We start from the raw sequence: 23,486 nt of genomic DNA, 5'->3' as shown, positions 1-23,486 counted from the left end.
GAACACTCGCTGGCCATTGGCTCAAGGCTGGTCATGTGCCTCTCGGCTGGTTGGTTGAGACTAGTCATGTGACTGCTCACCGATTGGTCGGGAGGTAAGTAGTCCCGCCTACGAGGCGGGGTATAAGAACTCGTAGGACCCGGCAGTCGGCCTTTCTCTGTAAGTCGACTGCCGGGCACACAACTAGTCAATTAAAGCCTAATGTTTGGATCTTCATCTCGACTCGTGTCCAATTGATGGTACATCAGGCGACATCTGAAGCGTCGCTTTCTACTTGAAAGGGCAGTGTCTCATCTACTGCGTGCATCCCAGCCTTGGCTATGTCTGCTCTAATATGGGTGAATGCATGTTGTGCCTCGGCCATGAGGGGAAATTGGGTGGACTGTATGAGTGGGCGAGCCTTGTCCGCGTAGTTTGGGACCCACTGGGCGTAGTAGGAGAAGAACCCAAGGCAGCGTTTGAGGGCCTCGGGGCAGTGGGGGAGGGGGAGCTCAGTGAGGGGGCGTATGCGGTCGGGACCGGGCCCCAGGAGTCCGTTTTGGACTACATAGCCGAGGGTGGCTAGACGGGTCGTCTGGAACACACACTTATTGTTGTATGTAAGATTGAGGAGAGTGGTGGTGCGGAGAAATTTGGAGAGGTTGGCATTGTGGTCCTGCTGGTCCTCTCTCCTGGACACATGTCTGTATTGTAAAACAACAGCCTGTCCTCTCTCCTGGACACATGTCTGTATTGTAATATAGCAGCCTGTCCTCTCTCCTGGACATATGTCTATATTGTAATATAGCAGCCTGTCCTCTCTCCTGGACACATGTCTGTATTGTAATACAGTCCTCTCTCCTGGACATATGTCTATATTGTAATATAGCAGCCTGTCCTCTCTCCTGGACACATGTCTGTATTGTAATACAGCAGCCTGTCCTCTCTCCTAAACACATGTCTTTGTTGTAACACAGCAGCCTGTCCTCTCGCCTGGACATATGTCTGTATTGTAATACAACAGCCTGTCCTTTCTCCTGGACACATGTCTGTATTGTAATAAAGTAGCCTGTCCTCTCTCCTGGACACACGTCTGTACTGTAACACAGCAGCCCAGACTGCCCTGCTCACTGTTCACGTGGCGAATTCTCAGGGGAAACAAACAATCGGAGCCAGTTCCGGGTTGGGTGACATCAGCGCTCGCGCCCTCCTGGTGACGGCGCGTGACCGCCAGGAACGGGAGGCCGAGGCTTCAGTCAGAGGAAGGCCGGCCTCACTCAGGTTCTGTCTGTGTCATGTGGCCGAGGCTGTACGGGAATCGGCTGCTTTGGCTGCTGATGTGGGTCGGAGATACATCCATGGCGTTGGCACCGTTGAGGAAGCGGCAGGGTAACAGGACCGACTCCGTCACGGTCAAGGCCCCGGGGTCCCAAGCCAACAGCAGCACCGGGCTGTCGACGGTAGGCAAGCGCAACAAGGGAGACGAGCACAGTAATGCGTCCCCTGTGGAACAGACCATGATGATCCAGCGAGCGCTCTATGTGCTGGTTGTTGTCACTGCCCTGGTCGTCATCTACTTCGTGGTGAGGACCATCAGGTGAGGGGGAGATAGAGGGGTTTCCAGGTAGAGCAGTGACCCTGGTTAATGATGACAGCCCAGGGTGGGCTGAGGTGAACCAGCAGTCTCCAACAAAACACAGAAATGTTACAGCACAAAGTGATGCCATTCAGCCCATCAACTCTGTGCCAACTCTCCGAATGAGCAATTTGCCAGTACCATTCTCCCATCTTCTCCCCGTAACCCAGCACATTCATTCTTTCGATCCACTTTTGAATGCCTCAATTGAATCTGCTTCCACAACAATCTCAAGACAGCACTTCCAGAACCTAACCTTCAGGTAGACTAGTTCTAGAGTTTCATTGAGAGCTGCCAACATTAGATACTGCAAACTCGAGCTCTTTCTTGAATAACGTTAGGAATATATAGACCGCAAGGACAACCCATAAATAATAGTATCTGCTGTTGGCAATAATAGGAGGAATAATACCAAACATTGACCACTAACTTTAAGCTCACTGTCCCTGAATCATATGGTGTCATGAGGGCTGGCTGCAATTTCAATAGTGACATTGTCATTGCGCCCTCAATCAATGAGTCCGGTCATCTGTGTTGTTGACTGTCGCTTCAAAACAGAATGTGCTGTCCTAATGTTGGATTATTCAGGTCAGTCATTGTGCAGTTGGTGGCACTCTCGCCTGTTGAGTAGGAAATTGTGGGTTCTCAAATCCTACTCATTATTTGAGTACAGTCTGAACTGACCCTTCACCACTCTCTTAGTACTACACTACTGTCAAAAGTATCATCTTTCAGATGAAGCACTCAAATGGGTGTAGAAGATTCCAGGGTACTATTTTGAAGAAGAGCCAGGAGGGTTGTCTCTGGCATCGTGGCCAATATTTATCCCTCAGTTAACATCACAAAAACAGATAATTTTTAATTATTACATTTCTGACATTACATGTTTTCTTGAATGCATATTGTTGCAGCATTCTTACTTTGCTGCAGCGCATTCTTACTTTACTGCATTTCAAAAGTATTTCAGCTGTAAGGACTCTGGGACATCCAGTGGTTGTGTCCAACACAATATAAATCTAAGCTACTTCTTATCCTTTTTGTAAGGAATTAAAAGAAAATAGAACATATAGTGCAGTTCAAGGCCACCGACCCACTTCACCCCCACTTCCAACCTATCCCTGTAACCCAATAACCAATCCCTCCTAACCTTTTTGGTCACGATGGACAATTTATCATGGTCACAAAGGGCAATTTATCATGGCCAATCCACCTAACCGGCACATCTTTGGACTGTGGGAGGAAACTGGAGCAGCCGGAGGAAACCCATGCAGTCACGGGGAGAATGTGCAGACTCCGCACAGAGAGTGACCCAGCAGGGAATCGAACCTGGGACCCTGGCGCTGTGAAGCTATCATGCTGCCCACTGTCATTTTGCCCTATTATGGTGGACACGCAAGATCGTCAATAGATCGCCCTGTGAGCTTATGGAATATGAATTCTCCTATTAAGGAGGCGGTAACTCATCCGGTAGGAAATGTTTGGCAGGAACTTAAAATCTCTGCTCCAACTGGCATAGATTGGGGATATGAATTGTAAGCTGCGGAAGCAATCTTTTTCGTTACTGTAATAAAGGGATTTAGTGTTTGGAAGACTGGCCTTGGAGAAGTGATTACATTGGCGATGATGATGGGATAATTATTTGGGAGTCCCGGGTAGTTGTCCCCACCCGGTGCGGCGGCCAATACTAATGGGATTGCGTAATGGCCAACCAGGGGTTTCTAAAATGGAAAAGTTCTCCAGGTCTCGACTCAGACATCACGGACTTGGTGAAGCAGTGTGATTCCTGCCAGGAGAATCAAAAACCGCCTCCTTCTGTCTCCCTACACTTGTGGGACTGGCCAGGCAGGTCATGGGCACGAGTGTACATGGACTTTGGGCCTTTTATGGGTTCCGTGTTTCTGATCGTGGTAGATGGCACAATCCAAATGGTTGGAGATATGCCGCATGGGCTCCATAACCGCCTATGCTGCGATCGAGAAACTACGGCAGAGATTTTGAACACATGGCACACCAGAGGACCTGGTTTCCAATAATAGCGCTGCCTTCACCAGTGGTGAGTTCAAAAGCTTCATGCAATCCAGTGGCATCAAACAGGTCAGTACAGCATCTTACCACCCGTTGTCAAATGGGCTGGCAGAACCGGTGGTGCAGATATTTTAAATTGGCATGAATAAACAATCTGCATTATCCATAGACACCAAATCAGGGTGACACGGTGATGCAGTGGTTAACACTGCTGCTTCATGGCACCGAGGACCCTGGTTCAATCCCGGCCCTGGGTCACTGTCCGTGTGGTGTTTGCACATTTTCTCCGTGTCTGCATGGGTCTCACCCTCACAACCCAAAGATGTGAAGGGTAGGTGGATTGGCCATGCTAAATTACCCTTAATTGGAAAAAAAGAATTGGGCACTTTGAAAATTTAAAAAAATCGGCACAGTTTTTATTTCATTGTAGGACCACTCCTCGTACTACAACAGTAATCACCCCAGCAGAACTTTTAATGTGACAGCAGCTTCATACGAGACTAAGCCTACTCTTCCCAAACCTGCCGAGGAGGGTGGAGTCTCAACAAGAGAACCAGAAAATAAATTATGACTCTGAGACTCAAAAATATATTCAAGGCAGGTTATCTCGTCTATGTGAGGAACTTGGGAGACAGTCCCAACTGTGTCCCTGGAGACATGGAGAAACCGGGGCAGTCTCCTCCAAAGTGGAGGTCAAGGATAAGGTTGTGAGAAAACACGTGGACCATCTCAGAAGTAGGGAGAATGTCCCTGTCCAAGCCTTGCTCAAGACTACAGATGTTGCCACCACGAGTGTAGGGCGATAGCCTAAAGCGAACCCTGTGTCCATCTCCCCTGATAACAAGGACACAGGGTCCGAAATGAAAGCAGAGGAAGCGGATGTTCCGACTGAAGGAACCCATGTACGTCACCGTTTGACATTCGCTCTAGAAGCGGAGCTCTCCAATTCAGTTCACAGATCCAGTTCAACCCTCGATGGACCTCCGACCGATTGCAAAGTGGCAGAAGAGACCCCCCTCGACGCAGGAGTACTGAGGGAGAAATTGACTTGAGGGAGGAGGGATGTTATGGTGGCCAAGAAGGTCAGAGGGAATCGTCAATAGATCTCCCCTTGAGCTTCGTGGAATATGAATTTCCCTATTAAGCGGGTGGTAGATCGCCCAATGGAAAATGTATGGCATTAACTTAGAACCCACTGCTCTAACCCGGACCGGCATCTCCAGAGGTCCCCGGTTTTGGACATGTATATTGTAAGCTGCGGCAGTGACCTTTTTCGTTATGTAATAAAGGGATTTATTGTTGGAAGACTGGCCTTGGAGAAGTCATCACATGGCTCTTGAGCTGCTCACTAAGCTCATGGCTGATCTGCACCATAACTCCATTTACCTGTTTGAATCTACATCCTTTGATACCTTTACCGAACAACTTATCTCTTCCGGAAGCACTAATTGCCCCAGCATTTACTGTCTTTTGGTAATGAAAGTTTCATATTTCTACTGAAATATTTGGTCTGAAGAATGTCCTTCCTGACTTGTTCCCGAATAACAACATTTTTCTGATTGCAACTTCATGTTCTTTCTTTTATCTCAAGAGGAAGTGGATTCTTTATGTCCACCTGAATAAATCTTTTTTATATTTGAAACACCTTAATATGAAATGTTTGTGGGTGTGATATATGTTGACCTCCAGAAGCATTCACTAAGGTCCCACAGAATGTTAGCAAAACTGAAAGCCCATGAAGTTGGAGATAACCTATTGACATGGATAGGGAATTTATTAGGGAGACAGAGGACAGAGTAGGTATAATGGATGTGTGATCCAATTGGTAGGATGTGGCCAGGCGTCGCCAACAAAAAGTTCAAGAGCTACTTGGTCATTAAGATTAAGATTATCAGTCACTTTCTTCCCTTTCTCTATTTTATCAGCTCAGATTTTCTGTAAGGATGCCCCCTCTCCTATCTGAACTACAATAATTTTTATCTATTTTCTCTTCTATCTCCTCTCAGTTAATTTTGCCCAATAGACTAACGTTTTGTTCCCTCGATACTATTCCCATACAACTTGCCTCCTTGACCCTCAAGTTCACTGATGTTGTCAATGGTTTTCTTGCCTCAGACACTGTCTGCCTCCTGTCGAAATCTGTCGTCTTCACCCATCTCAAAAATTCCTACCCTTGACCCCTCTGTCCTTTCATATATTCTCCCATCACTAAATTTCCCTACTCTCAGTTTGGGGCTGGCTTAGCACAGTGGACTAAACAGCTGGCTTGTAATGCAGAACAGAGTGCGGGTACAATTCTCGTACCAGCCTCCCCGAACAGGCGCCAGAATGTGACGACTCGGTGCTTTTCACAGTCACTTCGTTGAAGCCTACTTGTGACAATAAGCGATTATTAATATTAATAAAATTGCTGTCACCTTCTCAAATCTGTGGCAACTTTCCTGGAACTCTGTTTTTGAATCCTTCCAATCAGGTTGCTGCTCCTGACACAATACTGAAATAACCCTTCTTAAAATCACAATTTACATCCTTTGTAACTGTGATCATGTCTGCATTGCTTTACTGTTCGCTTTGTGAGGTCATCATCTGCCTTCCTCGTGATTTTGATCAAGTTGCTGTATTTGCTCACTAATTGCCCATTAAAAATGCCACAAAGTTAATTTGAATAATTAATGCTGACCTTATTAATAACCTTATTAATAACCTTTCAATTACGTAATTATTAATGACTGCTTTTTAACCTTGCCCAGAAAGTGAACAATTAAAAGCATGCAGTCCTCTTCTCGAAGATTATAATTGGAGATTTTGAAAGAATTAATTAATTGTCTCTTTTTAATGCTATCATACTCCTGTCATTCTTTCCTTCTCTTTAATTTTGTATATGATTGTATATTAAATTTGCCCGCTCTAATTTGTCTTTATTATCTGTCTTTGCCCTGTTTATTTCGAATCTTATAATCTCAATGGTTAAGGAGATCTATGGTTTGACCTGTGTTCATCAAGGTCCCAGATGCCCCTGCTGCACATTTAAAAGCTTGCACTCATATCAACATTAGTGAGTACAAAAACCCTAAACAAATCTAACTGACTGAGATCCCATGCTCCCGACACATCAAGGATACTGTTTATAACTATTTACAGCAGTGTACTAAAATATATATGTACTGTAAAGGTGATGTCGCCAGTCCTAGATGACGATATGCTGCTTTCCCTTTGAGGGGGAGAGCTGATTGGTGGTGATTTAACCTGAGGATCACCACACCTCAGGTGAAGGGCATGGTTGAAGAAGGCGGGGCCTTCATAGATAACCTCAGCCGGTATGGAAATTGAACTTGCGCTGCTGACCTCGCTCTGCAGTGTGAACCAGCTGTCTAGCCAACTGAACTAAATCGGCCCTGTATCTGCTGTTTTTCCCAATATGTCAGTATGCAAAGTACACCTTGCAATATCAGTCAACTCGATCTGTAATATCTCCAAATCTGCTGACATTAAAGGTTAAATTTGCCACATTTGGTTTGCTGAAGCACCTGTTAATTTTGTTATCGAATAGGAGAAATTAAAGGCAGTAATCGAGTCAAAGTATGAAATTATGTTGCATAAAATGACTCAAAGCTTAAACTCTTAAAGTTCAACGTGTCCCTTTCATACATGAGTGACGTAGCTCTAATTTTGAATCACAATTACTGTTGGGGGGAAAGGATGTTGATCAGTGTTAAAGATCCCAAAATCAAAGTTTATTTGTAATGAGGACAGTGAGTGGCTGCATTTTGTTTGCAAAATTAAACTCTTTGTGCAACATTTTTTGCACATTGAACTTTCTTTTTGTGTACTTTTATTTCTTTTCATATCTGATATAGATGAATGTTCAATAACCATGTAATACATCTCATGACCTAAGTGTGGTTTGTTCCATGAGTCAACTGTCTACTTTTGCTCACTTGGGGAATCCCACCCAATTTCGTACTTGCTGTATTTCTGGAGTACTCGTATATCAGTTGGATTATCTAACGTGATCATGTCAGGAAATTCCTAACTAGATGTGGAATCATAGTGTGGTCGTAGTAGGACAGGGGAGATTGAGAGGGATTCTCCCTTCTGGACAGACTCTTTACTTGGACAATGGAGGAAAGTCCTAGCTAGGGGTACAAGCGAAGGGGCTTTTATCGTTTACACTGGGGAGGGTTTGCTAAGACTACATTAAAGGTGGTAGCGAGGGCAGCACGGTGGCGCAGTGGGTTAGCCGTGCTGCCTCAAGGCGTCGAGATCCCAGGTTCGATCGCAGCTCTGGGTCACTGTCCGTGTGGAGTTTGCACATTCTCCCTGTGTTTGCGTGGGTTTCGCCTCAACCTAAAGATGTGCAGGCTAGGTGGATTGGCTACGCTAAAGTTGCACCTTAATTAGAAAAAATGAATTGAGTACTCTAAAAAATTTTTTAAAAGGTGGTAGCGTGGGAGTGGGTCGGCTTTATTAATGTAAGAACCTTGAAGATGTAGCTGGAATGCAAACAACCTTGAAGCTAACAGTGCAAATGGCATTTGAGTTTTGAGACCATGTCCTGGGCCAACTGCATGCACACTTGTTTCGTGCTGTCATTTACCTCCACACACACTCTGCTTCCTGTGGTTTGTGTGCAAATGGCCGGCTGTCTCCAGTCATGCAGGAATTGTGTTCTTTTAGTTATCTTTCTATTAGCCATGGCTTAAATCACATTGCTATAACTCAGTCAGTCCATGTGGATGCTAGAAGGCTGATTTCCAATGACAAAAACCATCTTGCCATTAGGATTGTTAAATCCAAGGGTTTGTTGTAAGCCATGTTTGTTATTATGAATCTTTGCTGTCCTATGTCTGTTTCAAGTCACGTGGAATTCTGCAATTCAAACACAATGGGCGGGATTCTCTCATCCCGCTGCAGAGTGCCCACGCTGTCGTAAACGCCGTCACGTTTTACGACGGCATGAACGGGCTGCTGCCAGGACTAATTCTAGCCCGGGCCAGCACGATACTGGAGCGGTTTGCCCTGCTCCAGCTGCCGATCCCGGCGCGAACTTGACACCGCGGGATCCGCACATGCGCAGTGGCGCCTGCGCCAACATGTACATGCGCAGTGGCCTCTTTCAACGCGCCGGCCCTGACGCAACATGGTGCAGGACTACAGGGGCTGGCTTCTAGGAAAGGAGGCCCCTAGCCAGAGAGGCCGGACCACCGATCAGTGGGCCCGATCGTGAATCAGACCGCATCGGAGCCCCCCCTCTCCACAGGCCGCCACCCGACCCTTCCATGCTGAGGTCCCGCGTGCTGAGAGCAGGTTAGAATGGCGTCAGCGGGACCCAGTGTTTCCATGACGACCGCTCAGTCCATACCGGCTCGAGAATCAGCAGGCTGGCCACGTAGAGCAGGCCGCGACTGGCGCCGCGCCAAACATGCCGACGCCAATGGTGCCGATTTTCCACTCTGTCGAGAACCGCGTGCCGGCATCGGAGCGGTCCGGCCCGGGGTTGAGAGAATTCCACCCGATCAGTGCCAGAATTCCACAAAATTTTTCTCAAATTTTTTTTACATTTCAACAAATATTTTTTAATTCATTTTTTTGTGGGCTGTGACCATCGCAGGCTAGACTAGCATTTATTGCCCATTTCTAACTGCCCTTGAGAAAGTGGCGGTAAGCTTACTTCTTGAACCGCTGCAGTGCATGTGGTGTAGGTATACCGCCAGGTGCTGTTAGGGAGGGTGTTCCAGGATTTTGACTGAGCGCCAGTGAAGGAGCAGGTGCTAGATATATTTCTAAGTTAGGATGTTGAGTGACTTGGAGGGGACTTGCAGTGGAGGCATTATCCTCTGTCTGCTGCCCTTGGCCTTCTAGCTGATAGTGGTTGTGCTTTTGGAAAATGCTTCCTCAGGAACCTTGTTGACTTCCTGCAGTATCTTGTAGATGGTGCACACTGCTGCCACTACTGGTCCATGGTGGAGGGAGTAAATGTTTGTGGAGAGTGTCAATACAGCAGGCTTTTTTGTCCTGGATGGTGTTGAGCTTCTTGTGTTTTTGGAACAGCACTCATCCACGAAAGTGGAGAGTATTTCACCACACTCCTGACTCATGCCTTGTAGATGGTGGCCAGGATTTGGGGAGCCTGGAGGTGAGTTACTTGGCACAGTATTCCCAGCATCTGATCTGCTCTTGTAGCTACAGTATTTATATGGCAAGTCAAGTTCAGTGTCTGATCAATTGTAGCCTCCAGGATGTTGATAGAGGGGGATTGGATTGGATTGGATTTGTTTATTGTCACGTGTACCGAGCAATATTCAGCAATAGTATTGCCATTGAATAGCAATAGATGGTTAGATTCTCTCTTATTAATGATGGTCATTGTCTAGCACTTGTGTGGCATGAATGATACTTGTTCAGGTCTTGCTGCATTTGGACATGGACTGCTTTGGTTACTGAGGACTTGTGAATGGTGGCCCAGAAAATATGTTGATCTAATTTAAAAATGAACATCATATTCAGTTTTCCATTTCTATGCTTAGCAATAAATTTTAAGATAAAAATGCGAGTGAAGGGAATTGAAGCCGCCCACATCAGGAGAATGTGAAAGAAAATGTATAAAGATAGTTTTTATTTTGACCATAACTAAACTTCAAGAAAGCAAGTGAGAGGCCGAGAAAGGTACAGTTTAGCTAAATGGCAGCCCCAAATTACTTATAGTTCCTAGATAACACTCTTATGGACCTCAATGGCAGTTACAAAGGTTTTGACAAGTGTACATATGTAGAAGTTGCATTATATGTTCTTGTTGAAAATCAGACACAAATCAATTTTTTTTTCAATTTCTGACAAAAAAACTATTAAAGATACTACATCAGTATAATGTTTAGTGCCATATTGTTATCAAAAGTACAAAATAGCAGACATTAAAATTGAGCTTAAACTGAGCTGAGTTGCATGCCTAAATTGGCCCCAGAGTACGTTCTGTGCCATTGCTGCAGGCTGTTAGAGAAGTCAAAGCAGTGCCCTGGGTGTGGTGGGGGGTGCTGTTGCTGTAGATATCCAAAATGCTCTGTTGAGTTAAAGGTAGCTTTTCTAATTATTACCGGTGAATGTCTTGTATTATGACATCCATTTGAAACTAGCTAAAATTAACTGCTGTTTTTTAAATTCTTAATTCAATCTAGGATGAGAAGAATTAACAGAAAAAACCGGAAGTATGGTATACTGAATACAAATCTAGGAAATATGGAAATGAAGCCTTTGGATCAGGAAGATGATGATGAGGATGATACATTGTTTGATGCACATCATGCAAGAAGGTGAGTGGTTAATCAAATAAATGCTCTGTTTAATAACAAAACAATCAAATGAAGTTAGTAAATTACTTCTCTTTCTCCAAGATCGCAATGCAAACACAAGAAAGGTTCCAATTAATGGGGGGAAAAAACTGAACACTTATCATTGTTTGCCTAATCAAATAGGTGTACATAAAATGGTACAAATTAAAAAATGCTTCAGCACATTCATGTCACATGGAATAATCAGCAGCAGCAATACTTCAATAGATTTATTCAGTTGAAAACTCCATTCTGGCACTCTAGCATGAAATTGTAAAGTGTGCTCGTGAAATTGTGCAGTAATTTACTAATAGTGTAAAACACTGAGTAATCAAGTAGCATAGCTCACTTCACATGATTGAATAACTAAGTGTATACTCCAGTTGTGACCAGAAATTTAAAATCCCAAATCTATTTCCTATGAACACTTATTATTCATTATAGCAGGGGTGGGCAAACTTTTCCGTGCAAGGGCCACATTCAGAAATTCACAATTTTAAAGGGCCGCATAGTATATTAAATAAAATAATTACTTCACCCGGTTATGATTCTGGGCGCCTCATATAGAATATAGAACAGTACAGCACAGAACAGGCCCTTAGGCCCTCGACGTTGTGCCGAGCAATGATCACCCTACTCAAGTCAACGTATCGATCCTATACCAGTAAGTAACCCAACAGCCCCACCCCCCCCATTAACCTTAAAAAAAATAATTAAAAAATTAAAAAAAAAAAAATCTTTAAAAAAATTTTTTTTAATGACTTGGTGGGCCACATAAAGACCTGCGGCCCGCGGGCCGTAGTTTGCCCACCCCTGCATTATAGGAAATGGAAGAGAATTTCAAAGTACTTTTTTATATTTGAATTTAAAAAAAACTTATGGCAAATCCAATTTTCGAAGTCTGTCTGAAAGCCCAAGTGAATGTAGAATTTCAAGTTAGGTAATCGTGATGTGTGGCATCTGTCTGGGGCTGAACTAAATTTCTCATAACCTTGGTGCAGTATTTGACCTCCAGGTGGGCCACGTCCATGCCAGCTCTAAAACTGCCTATTTCCACTTCCATAAGATTGCCCATCTCCACCCTTGCCTCATTTTATCTGGTGCTGAAACCAATGTCCATGTCATTGTTACCTGGGGATTAAAAAAATTTTTTTTTAGAGTACCCTATTATTTTGGGACCTGTTTAGCACAGTGGGCTGAACAGCTGGCTTGTAATGCAGAACAAGACCAGCAGCGCGGGTTCAATTCCTGTACCGGCCTCCCCGTACAGGCGCCGGAATGTGGCGACTAGGGGCTTTTCACAGTAACTTCATTGAAGCCTACTTGTGACAATAAACGATTATTATTATTATATTTTTATTTTTTTCCAATTAAGGGGCAATTTAGCATAGCCAATCCACCTAGCCGACACATCTTTGGGTTGTGGGGGTGAAACCCATGCAAACACGGCGAGAACGTGCAAACTCCACACAGACAGTGACCCAGGGCCAGGATTCGAACCCGGGTCCTCAGCGGCGTAGGCAGCAATGCAAACCATTTTGCCACATGCCGCCCAGTTATCTGTAGATTTGACTATCTCAGCGCACGCCTGCCCTCCTTAAACTTGAAGCCATCCAAAATTCTGCTGCCCATGTCGTAATTCTCAGCAATTCATGGGACATGGTGTCATTTATTGCCCATGATTCCCTAGTTGCCCTGGAGGGGGCAGTAAGTCAACCACAATGCTGTGGAGTCACATGTAGGCGAGACCAGGTAAGGACATCAGATTTCCTTACCTAAAGGACAGTAGTGAACCAGATGGGATTTTACAACAATCGACAAATGGTTTCAGGGTCATCATTAGACTTTAAATTTGTATTGAATTCAAATTTCACTATCTGGAGTGGCGGGATTTGAATTTGGGTACCCAGAGCATTGCTCTGGTTTTCTCATCCAGTGACACTGGAAGGGGGGGGGGGGGGGGGGGGGGGGGGGAAATCGCTCGGCACTGCCCCATAACATCGGTTGGCATTGCGAGTCTGTGCTAGTGTGCCAGCTTGTGCTGGGGCAGTGCCAGGTTGGGCCTTCTGGGAAGCCCAGTGGGGGTGTTGGGGGGTGGGGTGGGAAGGGAGTGTGCTGAGGCCTTTGAAGGCGGGGTCTTGGCAGTGACAGAGGGAAGGCCCATTGGGAGGAGCTTGCATTAAGCGGGAGACTCTTGCGGGAGAGAAGGCGGGGGGGGGGGTGTGTGGCAATACTACCACTTTGGTTGGGAGGGTGAGGTGGAGCCCGATAATTATGTGGTTGCAGGGGGGAGCCATAGAATCTATAGAACCATAGAATCCCTGCAGTGCAGAAGGAGGACATTTGGCCCATCCAGTCTGCACCAACCCTCTGAAAGAGCATCCTACCTGGGTCCATTCCCCTGCCTAAGGATATTGCGAGGCCTGGATAGAGTGGATGTGGAGAGGATGTTTCCACTAGTAGGAAAAACTAGAACAAAGGGTACAACCACAGATTGAAGGGACAATCTTTTAAAACAGAGATGAGGAGGAATTTCTTCAGCCAGAGGGTGGTGAATCTGTGGAACGCTTTGCCACAGAAGGCTGTATAAGCCAAATCACTGAGTGTCTTTAAGACAGAGATAGATAGGTTCTTGATTAATAAAGGGATCAGGGGTTATGAGGAGAAGGGAGGAGAATGGGGATGAGAAAAATATCAGCCATGATTTAATCGCAGAGCAGACTCGATGGGCCTAATTCTGCTCCTATGTTTTATGATCTTATTAAACCCCACTTAACCCAAACATCCTTTGTACATTAAGAGGAAAATGTGTGTGTATATATGTGTGTGGTGGGGGGTGGGGTCCCCTCCTGTTTTATGATTCAGCAGGATTATTCACTCTGCTTCTACCCACAGTGGGCTAAGCAGCTGGCTTGTAATGCAGAACAAGACCAGCAGCGCGGGTTGAATTCCCGTACTGGCCTCGCTGAACAGGTGCCGGAATGTGGCGACTAGGGGTTTTTCATAGTAATTTCATTAACGCTTACTTGTGACAATGTGATTATTATTATTCTATGTTGGGTGTAAAACCTATTTTAAAATGAGACTTGAATCAAAAAGTAAAAACAAGGCTATTTGCCTATTCAGAGTTGTCTGTTTATGGTAATTAACATCCACCGTTACATGCTCCTGCTTAAAATAAATGGATAGCAATGTCTCCTCTAAAAGAGCTCCCAATTCACTGTTGAAAACACTTTCATATTTTGTCTATGAGCAACACAATAGGTGATCAACAAAAGCAAAATAAATATTTGTGCTTTGATTGGGTGCCGAGGGAGCACATGACCCTCACAGTCAATGTGTGTACAATCAGCACACATCTCCGTTCACTTTACATTGCTTTACGGCATATAATTTCAGTGAAACCAGTAGAACAAAACCCGTGGATGGAAACCAGCAGAATGTGGTAACTCTGCACAAGGGAAGTGGCCAGCAGAATGTTTCATGGGCCACATTCAGAATCCTGATGGACGCATGTGGTCCACAGGCCGCAGATTGACCACTACTGCCTTAGTGCTTTGCCATCTACTTTTTGATATCCAAAGTAGATTACCTCACATTACATGACTGTTCATCTGGTGTCATTCCACTCAATCTGTCTGCCCTTTTTATAGAATCCCTACAGTGCAGAAGGAGGCCACTTGGCCCATCAAGTCTGCACCAACCCTCTGAAAAAGCACCCTACGTGGTCCCACTTCCCTGCCCTATCCCCATAATCCCGTAACCCAACTAATCTGCACATTTTTGGACAATGAGGAATGATTTAGCATGGCAAGAGAATCTAACCGGCACAACTTTAAACTGGGGGAGGTAACCGGAGTACTCGGAGGAAACGCATGCAGACACTGGGAGAACATACAAACTCTACTCAGTCACTCAAAGTCGGAATTGAACCCGCTGTGAGGTAGCATTGATAACCAGTGTGCCACCGTGCCGCCAATCTTCATTGTCCTTTCTAGCATTTGTAGACTTGGATATATTTCCCTCTGCTTTCAAACCAGGTCACTTATTTATGAGCACAAAGCTGAGGCCATGGAATATTGAAACTGAGTTTGAAAGACTTGGTAATGCAGTATCTGAACCAGGCATGCCACAGATCTCTATAGTTTAGATAATTGAGCAGTCTACCTGGCTTAAGGGGTTGGAGGGATAGACCTACTGTAAGCTGAAATTCCTTCCACTCCAATTCTGGTAAGTCAGCACACTGCTATTTTAATGTGATCAGGCTTGACAGATGTTTACTTGCTGGCTAGTATTATTAGGAAACTCTGGTTTTAGCTGGTTAAAATTGCAGCAGTGCTGTTGCACACACTTGAATCTTGCCGCTTGCTATCTGAAACCTGAGCTCTCTGGACCTAGAGAAAGAGGATTTACCTCTGTGATGAAAATGTATATTTTATATTGGGCAAACAAAATTTCTGTAACTTGGTTCTCAGTGGCTTGGTTTCAAGATTTTAAAATAAATTTTTGATCAGTTGTGATCCTTCACTTTCATAACCTGCAACTACATTCCACATCATCCATCTGACATTACACAAGACAGTTTGGACACATCTCAAAGATTTTGCTGATTTTCTTTAAAATAGTCTAAACAATATAATTGGAATGTTGACAGTGACAGCTCTTGTACCTGTGTTTCATAGTTTATACAGAGCTTGTTTCTGTCTGACTTCCTGGCATGTTTAATATTACAACAGTAGGGAGTTCATACTTAGTTTTTGGTTCTCGTTGGCCATTTCATAACCTCTGTTCTCGACCTGTTGCAAGTAATTTTGAATTTCAGTTTAACCCTATTCAAAGATATGTTTCCAGCTCGTCAAAGCCCAAATTGCTAAACTTTATTTGGTCAAATAAGTGGATATTAAATGCAACAAAACTATGAACAGGTTCACCAAATGTGTGCATACTTTCAGTATTCCCCAGCTTCTGGATGGGTAAACTCAGGACTAAAAAATGAATAGCTGAATTATCTGATTTCCGAACATTATGTTAGCTTTTTCACCCTGCACTCCCTGCCCCAACCCTTGCCCAAGGTGAGGTATCAAACAGTTGCACCAAAATATTTTGATCTTTGTAGGGCTGTCAAAAGTTTTCATACCCCACCAGTGTTGCTCGTTGTGCTAAGTGTGCTTTACACTTAATTTGCTCTGTTTAATCACCTTGCCAGTATCGCCAGGTATCTTTATGATACCACCACGAGGTTCAAGTTCAAGTGCTGATCAATAACTCAATACACCAGTTAGTAAGGTTAAAATCAAAACACATTTATTATATACACAGTCAATCTCTACTCATGCATAAAATACTACTCACTAGACTATTTCTAACACTAAAAGGCCAATACTTAGCTTTGGAAACTGGCCCACCAGGTCAGGGGAACAAATGGCTTTTCGTTCGTCTCTGAGTCTGCAGGCTTCCAGCTGGTATGGACTAAGGGTTAGGAGCGCCTATCTCGTAGCGTGCGTTGACTGGACACTTACTTGGTTGGTGCAGCTGCTAGGCAAGTCTCTCCGAGTTGAGAGTCACGGTCGAGTTCTTTGATAGCTGCCAAGAAGCTGTTAGGCCGGTCTCTCCTCTCTGAGAGCCAAGTGCCAAGAAGATCGAACTGAACTTGGGGACTCTATTTTATAGTCCCCAGGGGCTTCGCGTCCTTTTGGGCAGACCCCGTACCTGGTTCCAATTGATTGGACCACGTTCCAATCAATTGATTTGATTTCCCCAATACTGGGGCTGTTCCCTGACCGCTGGGCGGTTCCTAAGTGTCCGTTGGCCTTCCTTTGTCTTGGCTCCCGCTGGCGCCGAGGAGTCTGGCTTGGCCTCGATTATCTTAAATGTTTCCAATTGTTCCCGGGGGATCGATCATCAATATGTAGATGGTTGTCAGTTTCAGTGCTGTCTGGGTTTCTGCAAGTTCTAATATACGGGAGATTTTGCACCTGCTTGCTTTCCTGCGTTTGGCCATTTCTCCCTGCGTTCTTAGCGGATCTCCATTTTAAAGTCGGGAAGTGGCAGACCCAGGTCGCTACACCAGCCCAACAGCCACTCCCTTCTCCTTCTCCAAATTACTCCATGGATAGAGGCATTGTTTGGCAGTAACACTGTATTGAGCAGACCCAGAAAGCATGTAGTCGGATCATTAGTCTGCTGAGTTAGCTGATGTTAGCCATGTTGTGATAAGGGTGCTACAGTCACGTTTTTGGATCACCTGAGTGAGGTTTTCTTTTAAAGTTCAACCTCAATAAGATGGGCAAAGTACTGGATAGCTACTCGTATTGGTGGAAGGAAAGAACCTGCATTTATATAATACATTCATGAACTCGGGGCATCCCAAAATGCTGCACAACCAATACAATATCTTTGAAGTGTAGCTAGTGTTGTAGGGTTATGGAGCAGTCAGTCTGCACCCAACAAAATTCCACAAACAGCAATAAGATAATTGACCATATAACTTGTATTGGGTTTTGTATGTTTTTCAATACATGGTGTAGCTTTACTTGGAACTGGTGTACTTGATCACCGCCTTTGTTCCCTCCGACAAGGCGTGCTTGGCCAGTTCCCTGGGCAGCAGCAGGAACACGGCAGTCTGGATTTCCTAGGAGCTGATGGTGCTGCGCTTGTTGTCATGGGCCAGGCAGGAACACGGCAGTCTGGATTTCCCAGGAGCTGATGGTGCTGCGCTTGTTGTCATGGGCCAGGCGGGAACCCTCACCTGCGATGCACCCGATCATGTCATTGACAAACGAGTTCATGGTGCTCATGGCCTTGGAGGAGATGTTAATGTCACGGTGAACCTGCTTCATTGCTTTGTAGATGTAGATGGAGTAACTTTCCTTCCTGGATCACCTCCTCTTCTTGCTGCCTTTGGCTGGTGCTTTCTTCAGAGCTTTCTTCCTGCCCTTCTTGGGAACTGCCAGCTTCTTTTCATCACCCCCTCGGGTTCAATTTCACAAACGCAATAGTTTTGTTGATTTGAAGGGCTAAATATTGGTAGTATGATTACTGCTCTTTTTAATACATGCCAACGGATATATTGATACCATGCTATTTGAAAGAGCACAGAGGTTCTAGGTTTTAAAATTTTATCTAAAAATGACACCTCGGACAGGGCAGTATTCTCCTAGTCCTGCCATGACTTCTTAATCTCGACTATATACTCAAGTCTCTTGAGTGGAATTTGAAACCAGGATCTTCTTACTGACTGACTGGTCTGAGCTATTGTCCTAGTATTGGTGGAGAGGGCGTGGGAGAGCCCAGTGCCGGGCAAAGAATTCAGCATGGTTGAAGATGTGGAGGTGTCCCGATCTTAAGAGTAAGGCTTCATGAAGTTAATTTTGTGCATACTTAAGCAGATTGACAGCCTGACCAGATGGGAGCAAATATTATCAGCTGGAGGCTGCAGCTGGGGGACATATGAGGGCAAGTCCTGGAGGTTAGTAATGGAGGAAAACTCTAGTTACAAAGATAAATTTGCAAGGAAATTTCATCGAGATATTGAAAATCATGAGTGATCAGGAAAAACCTGTTTCCGGTGATGGAAAGATCAAGAACGAGAGGGCATAGATGAAGGCAATTGGCAAAGGAAACAATGGATGAAGAAAAGCTTTTATGCAGCAAGTGGTTCGGATCTGAAATGCACTGCATGACAATCTGGGAGAGGCTCGTTCAAAGGAGGTATTCAAGGAGGAATTGGATTATGATCTGAAAAGGAAGAATATACAGGGTTACAGGCAGGAGGTGGTACTAGGTGAATTACTTATTCAGAAAGCTAGTACCCACACGATGGGCCAAATGGCCTCCTGTGCTGCAATCATTCTATGATTCTGCCATAACGATTGGAAGGAACAACAAGGTCAGGTTAGAGTTGGATGTCAGAAAAACTGGAGCCGTAATCAGGTGTGGGGAGGTGAAGGCCCTTGGAGATACCTGTTGATATTCCAGTAACTGAAGAGAGCAATTAGTAGAATAGGTAAGGGTGAACCAGTGGATGTTGTGTATTTGGACTTTTGGAAGGCTTTCATTAGGCCCTGCATAAGCAGTCAGTGGGTAAAATTAAAGCTTGTGGCATAGGGGGTAATACATTGGCACGGGTTGAGAATTGGCTGATAGACAGGAATCTGAGGAATACATGGACTTTTTTCCGAGTGGCAGGCAGTGACTAATGGGGAACCGCAGGCATCAATTCCTGGGCTCCAGCTGTTCACAATATATATAAATGACCTGGATGAGGGCACCAAATTTAACATTTCCAAGTTTGCTGATGTCACAAAACTTGGTGGGGTTGTGAGGAGGAAGCGAGGATGGTTCAAGGTGAGTGAGTGAGCAAACACGTGGCAGATGTAGTACAATGTGGCTAAATGTGAAGATCTACAATTTGGTGTGAAAAACAAAAAGGAAGAGTATTATTTGAGTGGTGATATATTAGGAAGTGTGGATGTACAATCGGACCTGGGCATCCTTGGACACCAGTCAGTGAAAGTGAAGAGGCAGGTGTAGCAAGCAAATAGGATGGCAAATGGTAGTTGGCCTTCATTGCAAGAGGATTTGAGTTCAGAAGTAGGGATACCTTACTGCAGTTATACAGGGCCTTATACATGGCATCACAGAAAATACAGTGCAGAAGAGACCCTTCGGCCCATCGAGTCTGCACCAACACATGAAAAACACCTGACCTACCTTCTGAATCCCATTTGGCCCATAGCCTTGAACGTTATGATGTGCCAAGTGTTCATCCAGATACTTTCTAAAGGATCTGAGGCAACCCGCCTCTACCACCTGCCCAGGCAGTGCATTCCAGACCGTCACCACCCTCTGGGTAAAAAAGGTTTTTCTTCACATCCCCCACTAAACCTCCTCCCCCTCATCTTAAACTTGTGTCCCTTCATGACTGACCCTTCAACTGGGGGAACAGCGGTTCCTGGTCCACCCTGTACATGCTCTCATAATTTTGTACCCTCGATCAGGTTGCCCCTCAGTATTTTCTGCTCCAGTGAAATCAACCCAAACCTATCCAATCTCTCTTTATAACTTAAATGTTCCATCCCAGGCAACATCCTGGTGATCTGCACCCCTCAAGTGCACTCACATTCTTCCTACAACGTGGCGACCAGACCTGCACACAGTACTCTAGCTGTGTCCTCACCAAAGTTCTATATAACTCCCAACATGACCTCCCTTCTTTATAATCTATGCCTCGATTGATAAAGGCAAGTGCCCCATATGCCTTTTACACCACCTTATTAACCTGCCCTCCCGCCTTAGGGGATAATGGTGAGATGTGCAGGATGGAGCTTATGAAAGAAATTAGGAGCATTCCTCGGAACTTCCCAGTGTCACGGCATTCATTGAATACTTTGTTGTCAAATTTCTCCTTCCAAAGTGTATCACCTCTCACTTTTCAGGGTTAAATTCCATCTGCCACTTATCCTGCCCATTTGATCATCCCATATATCTTTCTGTAAACCAAGACACTCGAGCTCAATGTTAAACACCAGAAAAATCTTTGTGTCATCCAGAAGGTTACTGATCCTACCCCCCACATAGTCATCTATGTCATTTATATAAATGACGAATAATAGGTGACTCAGCATTGTGGTACCCCATGTAGAGTCTGCGGATCCAGGATTGGACTATTCAGCCACCGCAGAACCCACCTCCCAGGAGTGGAAGCAAGTCATCCTCGATGCTGAAGGACTGGCAAGAAGAAGACACCAGCAAGGCCCACTCGGTGTCTCAGTCCTTAAATTTAAAGTTCCAGCTGTCCTGTTCCCTTGTTCCACGGCAATATCTGCCTTGTTTCTCTCTGCCTGTGTCTCACAAAAATAGCTGTTGTTTTCTGTAGTTACTGTGTAACAGTGGGAAAATTATCATTTGACTTCAGTTACTTCTTCATTGAGTTTTACCCCCATGGCAACCAGAACACACACACGTTTCCAAACTGGAGTGCCTCTGGCATAATAAGGGTTAGTGATAATAACAGCGTCAGTACGTACCGTTGGCAGTAAACCGATTCATTGGTCACTATCCTATTGTTCCATATGGGAGCTTGCTGTATGCAAAATGGCTGCCATGGTTCCTACACCACAACAGTGATAACACTTCAAAAATAACTTCATTTGCTGTAAAGTGCTTTGGAATATCCAGTGCTCGTGAAAGATGCAATATAAATTTGTGGGGATTATTTTCAATAAATAATCTTACTTTGTTGTGTCAGTCAGGTTATAATAGTACTAGATTGCTCTGCATTACAAGCCCTGTGACTGAAGGAATGGAGATTTATACTCCGGTCAGGATGATTTGTAACTTGGAGGGCAGCTTGGGATATGCTGGTGTTCTGTTATCCTTCTTTCCATCATAAGTTCAGGGGTGGGCTATTCACTGATGACTGCACACAATGTTCAGCACTGTTTGCAACTCTTCAAATACGGATGCAGCTCATGTCCATGCGCAGCAAGACCTGGACATTCTTGCTTGGGCTGATAAGTGGCAAGGAACATACAACCCATCTCTAACCGTCTCTACTTGCCATCGCTAAATTCCCCACTATCAACATTCCGACCATTGACCAGAAATTGAACTGGACCAGCCATATAAATACGATGACATAAAGAGCAAGGCAGAGGGTTGGAATTCTACAATGAGTAACTCTCTTCCTGACGCATCAAAGCCTGTCCGCCATCTACAAGTCACAAGTCAGTTGTTTGACAGAATACTCTCCTCCTGCCTTGATGAGTGTAGTTCCAACTAAGTTCTGTAAGGGCTCTTTCTGTTGATTCCCTTATTTTCCTTTCTTTATTTTTGCTGTTATCATTTTGATCCATGGATGCTTAATGGACGTATGTTGAGTTGGGGAAGAAGAGAATTCAAAGGTTACAACATAATACACTCGACTAGCTTTGGACAACTTTAATCAGACCTTGTGGCACCTGAGAGATGGGGTGGGACTCGGTTTGATAGGTTGGCCGGTGGCCAAAGGGCCACATTTTGCTGGTAACAGTTGGTGATTGGATCCTCCCTGAGTGGGATGATTTCCAGAGACCTAAGGAAAGCATAGTTTGAATCCTGAACACTGGACAATCAGGAGAAAGGACCTGCTCTCTCTCTCGCTCTCATGTTTTCTCCAGAACAGCTGTTGTATATCTGAAACTGCAGAGACCTGAATACATCTGCAGCACGGTTGCACTGTTGCTTCACAGCTCCAGGATCCCAGGTTTGATACCCAGCTTGGGTCACTGTCTATGCGGAGTCTTCACATTCTCCCCCATGTCTGCCGGGTTTCATCCGGGTGCACCGGTTTCCTCCCACAAGTCCCGAAAGACGTGCTGTTCGGTAATTTGGACATTCTGAAATCTCCCTGAAATACCCGAACAGGCGCCGGAATGTGGCAACTAGGGGCTTTTCACAGTAACTTCATTGCAGTGTTAATGTACGCCTACTTGTAACAATAAAGATTATTATTATTATAAACGGAAAGAATAGATTGAAGGAAAAAAAGCTACAGGATCTATGAATCTACAGTGAAAACTCGACTGAAACTCTGAATTGAAACAAGGTGTGCTAGAAACAACAATTTGAAACAAAGACTCAACTTTTATTATAATTTTTTTGCATTTCTCTCCCCCTGTGTTTGTCTTGTGTATGTATGTAGAAGATAAAACGAGTTTAAGTGAGGGATTAGGAATTAGATGATAGTTGACCAATTGTCTTTGCTGCGTATTTTGTTAATAGTTCTTGTTATTAATCAAATTAATCGTATTTAAATTTATAAATTCTGTTGTGACTCTGAGCCAAGGTGGCTGGGATTGACCATGCCCCAGACCAGGGTTTAGCACATCCAGGACAAAACAGCCTGCATAAATGATACCTAAACCACCACCTTAAACATTCACTCCCTCCACCAGTGATGCCCTGTGGCAGTCATGAAATGAGCAAGGCCCCTTCAACAGCACTTTCCAAAACCACAACCTCTACAGCCTAGAAGGACAAGGTAAACAGATGTATGAGAAAATGATCACCTGTAGCTTCCTCTCCAATTTGCATACCAATATGACTTGGCACTATATCACTGTTCCTTCACTGTAGCTGGGTCCAAGTCCTGGAACTCCCTGACAACATTGTGGATGTGCCTATGCCACACTTGGTCAAATGCTGCTTCAATGTCAAGGCAGTCACTCCTACCTAACCTCTGGAACTCTGCTCTTATGGGCGGGATTATGCGGCCTCCCAGCCGTATTTCATTCGCTCCCAGCCATTCGCTCCCACTGTGGTCAATGTTGAAGTGACCCCCACCCCGCCGAGGCTGCGGAACCAGAGAAACCCTCCGCCGGCAAGCAGCCAGAAAATTCCGGCTCTTTTGTCCATGTTTGGACGAAGGCTATCATGATGTCTTGAAAAGAGCAATTCTGCAGAACCCAAACAGAATCACTGAGCAGGTTGTTGGCAAATAAACAATACTTGATTGCCTTGCTGACAACCCCTTTTGTCAT

General features: G+C 44.8%; 1 protein-coding gene across 1 annotated transcript in view; it reads left to right on the top strand.

Annotated features, from left to right (window-relative positions):
• Positions 1 to 1,117: 1,117 nt before the first annotated feature.
• The window catches only part of fam174c (family with sequence similarity 174 member C), a 64,914-nt gene continuing 42,545 nt past the window's right edge, over positions 1,118 to 23,486 (top strand). The window contains exons 1-2 of the mRNA XM_038805191.1: positions 1,118 to 1,576; positions 10,813 to 10,947. Of these exons, the coding sequence (XP_038661119.1) occupies positions 1,275 to 1,576; positions 10,813 to 10,947 (437 nt within the window). The 5' untranslated portion in view covers positions 1,118 to 1,274. The remainder of the gene's footprint in view (positions 1,577 to 10,812; positions 10,948 to 23,486) is intronic.

This window comes from Scyliorhinus canicula, chromosome 8, assembly GCF_902713615.1.
Source record: "Scyliorhinus canicula chromosome 8, sScyCan1.1, whole genome shotgun sequence".
In the NCBI taxonomy this organism is placed as follows: domain Eukaryota; kingdom Metazoa; phylum Chordata; class Chondrichthyes; order Carcharhiniformes; family Scyliorhinidae; genus Scyliorhinus; species Scyliorhinus canicula.
Note: the sequence above shows the minus strand (reverse complement) of the source record. Positions and strands in the feature narration are given on the sequence as shown.